The following is an 11,231-nucleotide window of genomic DNA, read 5'->3' as shown; positions in this document are numbered from 1 at the left end:
TCTGTCCCTCACACCAGCCAGGGCCTAGAGAAATACCAACTTTAATACCAACCGCCGCTTCCTTTGGTATAGCGGGGCCCGGGGGGACCCGGGGCTGTGCGGGGCAGGGCTGCGCTTTGGCTTGGGGGCAGTAACACCGTGCATGCGGGGGGAGGGGGGGCAGGAGAGGTGGGGGGAGGGTCCTGCCGCTGCTCCCCCACGCCCCCCCGGGGGCTACTGGAGCCGGCCCTACCCAGCCGGAACCCCGGGGGCGGTGGGCAAGGAGGGGGGGATGCGGTGGAGCACGTCCCGGGAAGGAAGGGGCACGGTGAGGGCTGGGAGCACGGGGGGGGCTCTGCCCCCGGCCCCCCAAAATTGCATAAGAGTGTGGGACCTGCGGGGTCAAGGCACAGAGTTAACACATAAAGTGATTGGGTACAGTCGGTGTGGGGCCAGCCGGGCCTTGTGCTTGGGGGAGCAGAGCCCCCCCCCCCACCGCAGCCCCCCCACCCCAGCCTGTGGGCAGGGGGCGAGGCTGGGCTGGCCCCCAGCTCGGGGGGGCTCGGCTCCACCAGCCCCGGGGCCGGTTTTGGTAGGAGATGAGCTGCTGTGCAAAGGCTGGAGCTGGCGTGGGGAGCAGGGGGGGGCACAGGGGCTTTGGCAGGAGGAGCCCCCCCCCAGCGCTGCAGGCAGCTCAGACCCTGCTGCGGGGCCACCAGCTCCACGTGGCAGGGGGGCACAGGCCCCACCCCCAGCCAAGTCCTCGCTCAGTCCCGAGCCGAGCGCCCAGCCAAGAGTCCAAAGGCTCCCTGGGGGGGGAGCAGGGCCCGCGGGTGGGGGTGGGGGCCGGGCAGCAGAGCCCCCTGGGCACTCAGAGTCTCCTCTCCACCGGCTGCTGCAGGCACATCTCGCTGCCAGCCGAGATGATGGGCAGGTGATTGTCCATGTGGTAGCTGATGAGGTGGCTGACGCTCTCGAAGCGGTGGTCTTTGGTCCGGACCTGGGGCAGGGGGGCAGGGAAGGGGCACTCAGGGGGAACACATCCAGAGGGGGCTGGAAGGGCTCCAGCGAAGGAGACTCCACAACCTCTCTCGGGCAGCCTGCTCCAGGGCTCTCTGAGCCTCACGCTGAGGAAGTTCCTCCTCATGGGGAGGTGGAACCTCCTGGGCTGGAGTTCATATCCACTGCCCCTTGGCCTGTCCCCAGGGGTGCAGCTGAGCAGAGCCTGGCCCTGCCCCCTCCCCCTTGACCCCCATTATTAAATCCCCTCCCCCAGTCTTTTCTCCAGCCAGGGTGGGTTGCATTCCCCTCACACCCCTCTCTCCACAGAGCCCTTTGAAGATGCCCTGCCTGTGCCCCATGGGGCTGCCTCCTCCCCTCCTTGGCTGCCCAGCCAAAAGGCACCAGGGCTCCACACACTGAGCACCTCACAGCCCTCCCCCCACCAGCTCCCCCCCGCCCCAGACCAACCCAGAGCTGCTGCCCGGAGCGATGCTACAGCCCAGCGCCCCGGTGGCACTGTGCGGCCTGCGGGGCCACCTTGCCCGGGCCCAGAGCTCTGCTTCCATGCACTCACCACTCCCTCGGGGTCCACCAGCAGCAGGTGCTTGGGCTGCCCCCCCTGCAGGCCGGTCAGGACGTACTGGCCGGGGGTGGTGGTGCTCTCCCGCACCAGGAAGTCTCCGTTCACCTTCAGCAGCTTCTCGGCCTCCTTGCGGCTCATCTTCCCGTGGTACCAGGGCTCCCTCCTCAGCTGCTCCTCCATGGAGGCCAACACCTGGGTGGGAGGCAGCCCCAGGGGCACGGACGGGGGCACACGCAGGGCATCTTCGAAGGGCTCTGCCGGGGTGAGGGGGAATGAGATTGACCCTGGCTGGGCAAGGCTGAGAGGGGAGAAGTATCTGAGGGCTGGGGGGCAGGGACAGGCTCTGCTCACTGCCACCCCAGGACAGGCCAAGGGGCAATGGTTGGAAGCTCAGCATGAGGAGGAACTTCTTCAGTGTGAGGCTCCCAGAGCCCTGGGGCAGGCTGCCCACAGAGGTTGTGGAGCCTCCTTCTCTGGAGACTTCCCACCCCCCTCAGGGTTCTGTGCTCTGTGGGACCTGTGCTGGGCTCTGTGCTGCTGCTCTGGCAGGGGTGGGGGTTGGACTCAAGGATCTCCAGAGCTCCCTTCCAGTCCCTCACCTCCTGTGCTGATCCTGTGACACCAACTGGCTGTGGGCACCGCTCCCAACCACCCTCTGTGGAGACTTTCAGTCCCCCCTCTGGATGTGCTCCTGGGGGCCCTGCGCTGGGCTCTGTGCTGCTGCTCTGGCAGGGGTGGGGGCTGGACTCGAGGCTCTCCAGAGCTCCCTTCCAACCCTCCTGTGAGCCTGCAGCCCCCCAGGCCAGGCTGTGGGCCCTGTGGCACTCACTCATGTCGAAGAGGTCCCTCTGGGTGCTGCCGTTGGGGGTGGCAGGGCTGCCCGCGGCCGACACCAGCCGAGCCTTGTCCACGTTCTGCACGTTGACGTAGGAGGGGTCATCGAACAGCTCCGTGCGCCCAGGGGTGCCCCCTGCAGCTGGGTACTTCTCTCTCCCTGCTAACCAAGGGCGAGATGCTCACCAGCACAGCTCCAGCCTGCCCCAGTGCCCGCTGCTGCCACCCAGCCAAGCAGACGGGGCCTGGCCGTGCCCCGCTGGCTTACCTTGGGGTGCAGGGTGCTGCTTCCGGGCCTCGTAGTCCCCAGGGCTCGACTGGCCGACAGGCTGCGGGCAGAGGAGGCTGCTGAACCCCACTGTGCTCCCCCCACCGCCCCTCCAGCTGCCAGGGACGCGCCTGCCGTGGCTCTTGTGGCGGCCAAAGCCCTGAGCATGCAGCCCAGAGCCCAGCCTGGGCCCCCTCCGTCTCCCTGGCCACAGGAGGATGTGGTCAGAGCCTTACCAGAGTGGCCCCCAAGTGATTTGGGGTCTGGGCAGCTCCCTCCCGCAGCCTCATGTCCACCACCCCCCCGATGGGAGGCTCCTTGCCAGGGAAGTCATTGTAATACTGATGGTCTGGGGCTGGTTCCTCCTCTTCCTCGTCCCAGGCAGAGCCGTCGAAGCCTGCCATCCTGGGAGGGGCGCAGCAGGGATGAGCAGCGGTGGCAGCAGCAGCCGGGGCCACATCCGGCCCCACCCCCAGACCACTCCCCCCCAGACACTTCCCTCCCCCTCCCCCCACAGCCCTGCCCTCACCTGTCGTGGGGGGTCACCAGCTTTGGGGGGTTCTTCAGGTACTGCTTGAACCTCAGCTCGAAGGCCTGCCCGATGGTGCTGATCACATCCTGTGCCAGGCCCTCAGGGCACTCCAGGATATGGCAGGCTGGGGAGGGAATGGGGGTGTGGGAAGAGGCTTGTGGAACCCCAGCATGAAACTCTCCACCCCTCCAGCCTGCCCTCTGCACCCCAGAGCTGCCTTACAGGGGACCTGATGTCTCCCTTCCCCTGGCAGGGCACCCAGTGCCACCCTGAGCTGTGCCCCGACAGCCAGCTCATGGCGCTGTGGCACTGCAGGCTCTGGCAGCAGCCTCACCTCTCTGGTTGACAGGGTCTTTGGCAACGTAGGCAACATACTCAGCTGTGTCCTGTGGGCAAGACAGCAGGGGTGAGATGGAGCTGCTGGGGAGCCCCAGACTCTGGGCTCAGGCAGGGGTGGGCAGGGCCCCTGGGTACTCACCGGGTCTCCCCCAGAAGCAAAGGAAATGGACTGCATGTGGTGGTTGGCAATGATCTGCAAGAGAGTGTTGTGGCATGCAGGCAGCAGCTCCTCTGTGCCCAGCCAGAGCTGGCACCACCTGCCTGCCAGTCTCCTCCCAAGCATGGGGAATTAGGAGCCTCTGGAGCTCTGGTTATGAGCCACAGGGCAGCAGGAAAAGGGTTGGGACACCAAGAGGGACACTGGGAGCAGGGGCAGCACCAGGAGGCCTGTGCCTGTGGCCAGAGGACTTGGGGCTGAGAGTCTCCAGGCCCAATCCTGCAAATCATCTGGGGTGCTGCTCCCATCTCTGCACCCCTAGGGAGCTAGGGGCAGCGCTCAGCAGGTCATGCAGCCCACCCAGAGATCCCTTAGGGAGGTTGAGGACATCCACTGCCCCTTGGGCTGGGGGACTCCTGCTCATCTCACCTGCATGCAGTCAGAAGCCATGAGGTTGAGGCTGCTGGTGGAGATGGTCAGGGTGATTGGCATGCCAGCAAACTTCAGGTTGCTCTTGCCCAGGATGGAGTTCAGGGAGCGGCCACAGGGCTGGGGACAAACAGCAGCATGGGGAAGGAGCTCCCCAGGCCGGGCACAGCCCAGCTACAGCAGGGACAGGGCTGCCCCCCTCCAGCAGAGACTGGCACCTCCCCAGCTCTGCTGGCATGGGAGAGCAGGGCCCCAGGATGCCCTGCAGGGGCACAGCCAGCTGGGGTCTGCCCCTCAGCTGGGTGCCCAGATGGCCAAGGATGCTCCCCCCAGCAGCTACCCAGCCCAGCCTCACCTTCCTCCTTCGCACAGCTCCCTTGGCACCGGGCACAGCCTCACACACCAGCCCAATGGCCTCCCTGCAGGGAGCACAGAGGATGTCAGAGGCTCCTGCCCTCCCCATTCCCCTGTGAATCCCAAGCCACGGGGCTGAGGACCCCCAGAATGAGAAGAGAAAGGACAGAGAGTGGCAAATGAGCCCAGGAGCAGCACTGCCTGGGGGTTCTTCGAGGTGGGAGCAGAGCTGCTGTTAGCTGCTACTGAAGCCTGATGGGAATGCAAGCAGCCTGGGGCCCACCCAAAGCCCCTCCCTGGGGCTTGCAAGGGGCTCAGACCTCCATCCTCCCCCTCCCCTCCCAGGGGAGAAGCAGCACTCACCTGGTGACCTGTGTCCTGGTGTTGAAATCCAGAGCCCTCATGGACTGGAGGACTTCCACGCAGCCCATGTACTGGGGGAGGGGGAGAGAGGGCAGGGTCAGCCTGGCATGTGAGCCTTCCCCACACGCCCCTCCCAGTTCCCAGCACTCACCCGGACATGGTAGGAGACCCCGGGGCCCATGACCTTATCATCGGGGTGCAGCCAGCCGCGGGTGGGCTTATTGACGAAGCTGCCGTGCCTGGTCCATTCGTCCCCCCCCAGCTGGCCGCCTTCCACCCGCGTCTTCTTCCCGCAGCTCAGCTTGTTCATATCCTGGGGACAGACAGGGACAGGTCCCGCTGAGGCCGAGCCTCCAGCAGCAGCTCCCCCTGCTGTCGCCGCCGCCGGCCCGCTGGAGCCGGGCTCCCCGGGGCTGCCGCCGGCCGAAGAGCCTCGCAGGCTGAGCAGGTTGGCAGGGTTGGAGAGCTTCAGGTTGGCCATCTTGGGGAAGAAGGAGCAGAGGGTGGTGGGGCTGTCCTCCGACTCGGGAGAGAGCTCCCCGAGAGACGTCGCGGGGCAGAGAGAGGAGGAGGAGGAGAGGGAAGCAGGCAGAGACCGAGTGCCTGCCAGGGATTCCACCGGCGAGGCCAAGACCCCCAGGCCCCCCACGGCCTCCTCCAGCGAGGACACAGACTCGTTCCGCAGGTGGCTGTATTTGCTCTTCTGCAGCAGATCCATGCCCGGCAGGGGCCAGGGGGCCAGGGCTGGCCCCGTCCCAGGCAGCAGCAGGGGGTGTGGGGGGGGAGCGCAGGCAGCCGGCTGGGTCTCACGGGGGGCCCATGGAAAGTCCGAGCCCCCTGCAGCCGCCGGGAAGCTGCCCCCCAGCAGAAGCCTCAACCGCGCGGGGGGTTAGCTCCGTGCCAGCCTGGCATGGCTGCCCGGCAGAGCTGGCACCGGGGCACCGAGGCAGCAGGTCCGGGGCGCGGGGGCTGCCCGGCTGGAGCTCCCTGCCCGTTGCAAGCCGATCGATAGCCACAGGCGTCAGCAAGGATGCGCGGATCCGGCCAGATGCGGAGTGACCCCCGCGCTCCCGCCGCGGCGGGGAGGAAACGGGGCCGCGGCGACGCCCTGGGGAAGCCACCGGCAACCGGCAGCGGGGCTCAGCGCACTCAAACGCCCGAGCCCGGAGGTCCTCAACCCCCCCCCCCCAGCGCTCCTGCACCGGGCCAGCAACAAATCCTATCGTCTTCAGGCAGCTCCAGCTCCCTCTGCCCCAGCGCCGGGTCCGTCCCCGCCGCCCGCGCCGGTCCCGGCCCCGCGCCGCCCGCTCCGGCCGTTAAGAGGAAACCAGAAGCATGAATATTTTAACGGCGTCAGACAAGGCAGGCACAGAGCAGATCCAAGCCCAGCCCAGCCCCGCTCCCAGCCCCGGCCAGGAGCGAACAAGGTCCTTTCTGTGGTGCCCAGCGCCACGCAGCCCACGTGCCGGCAGCGGGCAGCCGCCGTTGGCTCCCGGGGCTCCGCCGGGAGGAGCGGTGCCCGAAGCCGGGGCGGGGGGGGATGCCACCGGGATGCAGGGACATGCAATTGCTTCCAGCGCCAGGCTCTGGGCGCGGATCTGGCTCGGAGGGCTGGCGGGAGGAAGAGGAGGAGGAGGATGCTCGGAGCAGGATACAGGTGGGTTGTCCGCCGGGCGAGGCGAGGGCTCAGCAGGGACCCCCGGCCATGGCGGGGGGCTGGCAGGAGAGGCGGCTGCGGCTAATTGCTGCTATTTCCTCCACCCCGGGGGGAAGAGAAGGGGCTCGCAGCTCATCGGCTGCTCCCGGGAGATGCAGCAGCAGCAGCAGAAGGGGCTGCAGCCGAGCGGCAGGGCCGTGCTGACTCACGGGCGGCGGGGCAGGGGCTGCGAGGGCTGGAGCGCAGCGCAGGAGGGGCGAGGGGTGGGGACCCAGCTCCTATCTGGAGCAGAAAAATCAAGGTCACAGGCGGAGCCAGAGCGGCAGCGAGCAGCGAGAGCACGCCGGGGGGCAAACCGCGGCCCCTTCACTGCGGGGAGCCGGGCAGAGCCCCCACCTGCAAGGAGGAGGTGTCGGGGGGGGTCACTCCCTGTTCCCTCATCCTCAGCACGCTGGCACGCCGGTGGCACCTTGGGCTGGCCTGCCCACACCGTTCTCCAAACCCTCTTCCTCACCAGACTCCCTGGCAGGGGGCAGGAGCTCTTCTCCCTTCCAGGTCCCGTGGGCTGAGGCAGGGATTTCAGGCAGCCCTGCGGTGCTCAACCCCTCTGAGCTGCCCAGGAGGTTCCTCCCGGGCCACAGGGCGCTCCACAAAGCCAAGCACCGAACCAAACCCGGGTAAAATCGAGCCCAAGGGAAGGGCTCTCCCTGCCTGGACCCACTGCCAGGCACTGGTGGCTCCCTGCCCTGCTTCCCCAACCCTGGCACACAGCCATGGGGACGGAGGCACAGAAGCCAGGAGGGAGCAGGAAACAGCCTCCTGCGCGGCACGGGGGGGGGCTGCAGCTGACGACAGGGGGTCCATCACCCACCTCAGCCTGGCACCAGGGCATCGCCCCGGCCGCTCCTGCCACCTCCCCGAGCGCCAGGCCCCACCTCAGCCACAGCCGGCGGTGATCCCGCGGGCGCAGGGAGCCGGTGCCAGCCGTCCCGCGGAGCGCTCGTCCCCACCGAGGGCCCCTCGGCCACTTGGTGGTGACCTTCCCCTGGCCGGCAGCGCCGCGGCTCTAAAGAAAAGCAGGAAGCCAGGGGCCAGGGAGCCAGGAAGCCGCCAGCCCGGTCCGAGGGGGCCAGAGCCGCCGGGGGGTGGGGGTGGGAACCCGGCTGGGCGGCGTCCAACGCGCCCAGGGCTGTGGCTTTGCCCACAAGGGGTTCGGTCGCTGGCGCAGGTGGAGCTGGGGTCTCCCAGCACAGGCTCAATGAGCCCTAACAGTTCCTGCCGGGCTGAGAGCAGGGGGAAATGGGGCAGCAGGGGCTCCTCGGGCCCCTCCCCGCCGGCCCCGGCTGTCAACCCAGCCCGGTGCCTGGCATGCACCGAGGGGCTGGCACGCCCCAGGAGCCCCCTGCTCAGCCAGGCCTCTGCTTTTAGCAGATGGAATCATTCCTGATGTTATCAGCCCCCTCCCGGGGCCACCAGCCGGCGACAAGACCTAGAGCTGCTCCCAGACCTCAGAGGCTTAGGTGCCACAGCTGCCCCCTCCGACCCCCCCAAGCCCCAAAACCCACCCCAGGGCATCAGAGCCACCCCACCCCCCCACCCCTTCCCAGCAGGCTCAGAGTGCAGAAGGCAAAACCAAGGCGTGGGCAGAGCTGCCCTGCCCCAGCAGGCAGCCCCTGAGCCCCGTGCAGCAGCCCTGCCCCTGCCCCTTTGCCAGGCAGGCTGGCAGCGAGCTCCTGCCCCCAGAGCAAGCCAGCACCACCCCATGGGAGCTGGGGGGACAGGGCCCAGCCCTGCCACTCCTCACGCCCTGGCAGCGAGGCGAGGCACCGGCTCAGCCAGATCCTCGCCGGCGCGGCCGCGGGGCTGCTTTTGGGCGCCTGGGGCCGGCACTCGGTGAGCGGCGCCCGAGGCGAGGCAGAAGAGCCAGAGAGGGGAGGCTGGAGGGGAGGCCTGGCTACCAGGCCAGCTCCCAACATCCTCCCAGGAAACACAAACTGGGAGCTGAGTCAGAGACCTGGAACACGCCGGTGGTTTTGGCAAGGAGTCACAGGCGAGGAGCAGGCAGCCCCGAGCCGGCCGCTGCCGCACGTAGGCGCCGGGGGGGCTGGGGACCCCCCCTGCTGCCCCCTGGTGCAGCCATTCCCAACCCTCTTGAGGCTGAGAGGCAGCAAAGGAAACCACTCAAAACCTAGCCAAGAGGTGGGGAGGGGGTTTGTTTCCCCCCTCCCCCAGATGCCCTAACAGCATCGCCAGGCGCTGAGGTGCTCCTGCGGCGCACAGGAGGGCTGGGAGATGCCGGCAAGAGACCTGAGGAGGAGGCTTTGGGGCCCTCACTGGGGAGGGAGGGGAGGCAGGATCCACCACCGAAGCCACCTAGCCCTCCACCGAAGTCCTTACCACGTACTCCATCGCTGCAGAGGGCAGGGCAGGCCCCAGGCAGGGAACAGAAGGACACAGCCCCTCTCGTCTGGCTCCGACCTGCGGTTCGGGGACAAACAGGGAGTTAGGGCAGCGCCGTCCCCCGCTGCTGCCAGGGCAGCGGCCCCGGCACCAAGAGGCAGCCCTTCGCTCCTCCACAGGCCTGGTGGCAGCCCCCACGACGCGTTGCCAGGGCAGGGAAGCTTCCTGCTTCCCATCCCGGGAGGGACGGAGCTGGGATGCGGCAGGGCAGGAGGCTGAGCCCGGCCCTGCTCACACCTTGCCCACTCCAGCAGAGCTGGGGGGGCCCCAAGCGAGTCTGTGCCCCACGAGGAGCGTCGGAGCCGGCGCCTGCCCCCAGCCTCAGAGCCGCTGCCCAGAGACCAAGTGCAGCAGGGGAGAGTGGAAGAGGCCCAGGGAGGCAGAGCCAGCTGGCACCCCCTGGCACCCTGCTGCAAAGGGACAAGCAGAGGCCTCAGGGCTGCAGCCCCCTCCTCCCCAGGAGTCATGGAAAGAGGCTGCAAGAAGGAAGCCAGGAAGGGCAGGAAGCCCTGCAAGAGGAAAACAAGGCAACTGAAACAGGAGCACAGCTCTGCAGCCACTGCCCTCCCACCCCCACCTCCCAGCCAAGGCCAGGCCAGGCAGGCAGCAACCATGATTTATTCCTTGCAGCAATTGTGCCCTTATCTGGGCCTAGGAAAGCTGTGCCAGAGCTCAGGCAGGAGCTAACATGATTAGCTCATGGGGCAGAGAGATAAGGAGGGCTCAGCCTGGCAAGCACAGCAGCACAGGGCCTGGCAGCACCTCTCAGGTCACTTGCTGCCAAGCAAAGGCAAGGAGGAGGCTCTCTGGACTCCAGTGACTGAGGCTGGTAGCACTCAAGGAGAACCAGCACCCCGACCTGGGGTGCTCAGCCTCACTAAAGCCCCTCTGGGGCCCAGCTGCATCCCTGCCAAGGAGGAAATGTTGCCCTGCACAGCTTCCAGCCATGCCACTGCCCCACCAGAGGGCTGTGGCTGACTCCTCAGGCCCAGCTCAGCTGGGGAGAGACAGCATCTTTGCCCTCTCTGGAAGAAGCCAAGGCCAGAGCGTCCCCAGGGACTGCTGCTGAGCGCTGACCTTTGCCCACAGGCTGCTGCAGCACCCCCTGGGCAGGGCCCAGGTCACACTTCCTTGGCAGCTCTGTCCTGAGTCTCCCCAGCGCAGCAGGGAGTGTGTGGGCAACTCACCCAAGAAACTCAGCTGGAGAAGCACGGACCACCTGTGACAGGCAGACAGACAGACAGACAGCCACGACACCCTGCAAGGGGAACACCCACCCTGACCGCAGCAGCCTGCTCCTCTCAGGGCATTTGCCTCCTGCCTCTCTCCGGAGGCTCGAAGCCAGGCAGGGCTGGAGGCTGCACCCAGGCACCGTGCAGACCGAGCCCTGCCCCAGACCCAGCCAGCGCCCAGCCCCTGCACGTCCGGGATGTGGGAGCCCTCCTCAGGCCCCCGACAGCACCCTGAAGCCTCCCTTCCTCCTGCCACAGCGGCACACGGTGCGGACTGCCCGGCGCCGGGCAACGCGAGCCGCAGCGCGGCGAGCCCCGGCTACACTCCGCGGCCGCCACGCCGGGGAGGCCCAAAGCGCCGGAGCCACCCCGACACCCGCAGACAGTCAAGCGGCCGGCACAGCCCCGCACCGCCTCCGACCGGGCCAGCCGGTCTCACGGAGCCCCGAACCCGCGGCGGGAACACAGAGACAGCGGGAACCGGAACCGGCCGCTCGGGGGGCGGCTGCGGCAGCCCCCCGCCCCGCCAAGCTCGCTTCGCGCATTAGTGGCGATGCTCCACCGGCGCACGGGGAGGATCCGGCCCCGGCGGCAGCGCCTCTCCGGGTCACGGCGCAGCACCGCGGGGCCTCGGCCCGCCCCGGGAGCCTGGGGCCTGCGCAGCCGCCGGGGGCCTCGCACAGCGCAGCCGCTCCCGCGGGGGCTGCCCGGGCCGCGCTGAACCCCAATGCGGCCCCCCCCCCGGGCGCGGCCCCCCCGCCCCGGGCCGGCCCGCGCGCTCACCGGGGCACCATCGGTCTCGCGCCGCTCTCCTGCGGTCCCGGCGGCCGCGGCGTCCGCCCCCCCCCCGGCCGCCAGCCACTCACTTCCGGCCTACGCCCTCCAGCGCGGCCTCACCGCGCCCCCCGTCACGTGACAGGGCGGGCCTACAGCGACCCGCGCGCGACCCGCGGGGAAACAGCGCCACGGCCTTGCCCCGCCGCGCGGGCGCCGGCCAATGGATTCTCGCTCCGCCCCGCGACGCGCGGCCCGCTGCTCCGCG

At 68.6% G+C, this 11,231-nt stretch overlaps 1 protein-coding gene across 5 annotated transcripts; it reads right to left on the bottom strand.

Annotated features, from left to right (window-relative positions):
- Positions 1–25: 25 nt before the first annotated feature.
- On the bottom strand, positions 26–11,080 carry SHC1 (SHC adaptor protein 1). 5 transcript variants are annotated; one of them, XM_068168804.1, is made up of 14 exons: positions 10,973–11,075; positions 8,895–8,975; positions 4,992–5,153; positions 4,841–4,911; positions 4,479–4,542; positions 4,124–4,243; positions 3,677–3,730; positions 3,533–3,584; positions 3,196–3,322; positions 2,903–3,071; positions 2,667–2,727; positions 2,394–2,558; positions 1,556–1,818; positions 26–979 (listed from the first exon to the last, which is right to left on the bottom strand). In XM_068168804.1, the coding sequence occupies exons 2-14, from the start codon at positions 8,904–8,906 to the stop codon at positions 851–853; spliced, it is 1,449 nt and encodes a 482-aa protein (XP_068024905.1). In that variant the 5' UTR covers positions 8,907–8,975; positions 10,973–11,075; the 3' UTR covers positions 26–850. The 5 variants fall into 5 exon arrangements, with proteins under 5 accessions (XP_068024905.1, XP_068024904.1, XP_068024906.1 ...); XM_068168803.1 differs by having other exon boundaries at positions 2,394–2,561; positions 10,973–11,074; XM_068168805.1 differs by lacking the exon at positions 8,895–8,975 and having other exon boundaries at positions 2,394–2,561; positions 10,973–11,080.
- Between the last annotated feature and the right edge of the window lie 151 nt (positions 11,081–11,231).

Source organism: Melanerpes formicivorus, unplaced genomic scaffold (assembly GCF_026170545.1).
Source record: "Melanerpes formicivorus ecotype bairdi unplaced genomic scaffold, bMelFor1.0.p_v2 SCAF_158, whole genome shotgun sequence".
Lineage (NCBI taxonomy): Eukaryota > Metazoa > Chordata > Aves > Piciformes > Picidae > Melanerpes > Melanerpes formicivorus.
Note: the sequence above shows the minus strand (reverse complement) of the source record. Positions and strands in the feature narration are given on the sequence as shown.

Excerpts from the sequence above, each read along its gene's own strand:
- SHC1 (XM_068168801.1), bottom strand. The coding sequence starts at position 5,558 with ATGGATCTGCTGCAGAAGAGCAAATACAGCCACCTGCGGAACGAGTCT. Across the intron at positions 2,728-2,902 it reads ATCACTTGGGGGCCACTCTG|CCTGTCGGCCAGTCGAGCCC; the intron begins GTAAGGCTCTGA and ends CTCTGCCCGCAG. Across the intron at positions 980-1,555 it reads TGGTGGACCCCGAGGGAGTG|GTCCGGACCAAAGACCACCG; the intron begins GTGAGTGCATGG and ends CCCCTGCCCCAG.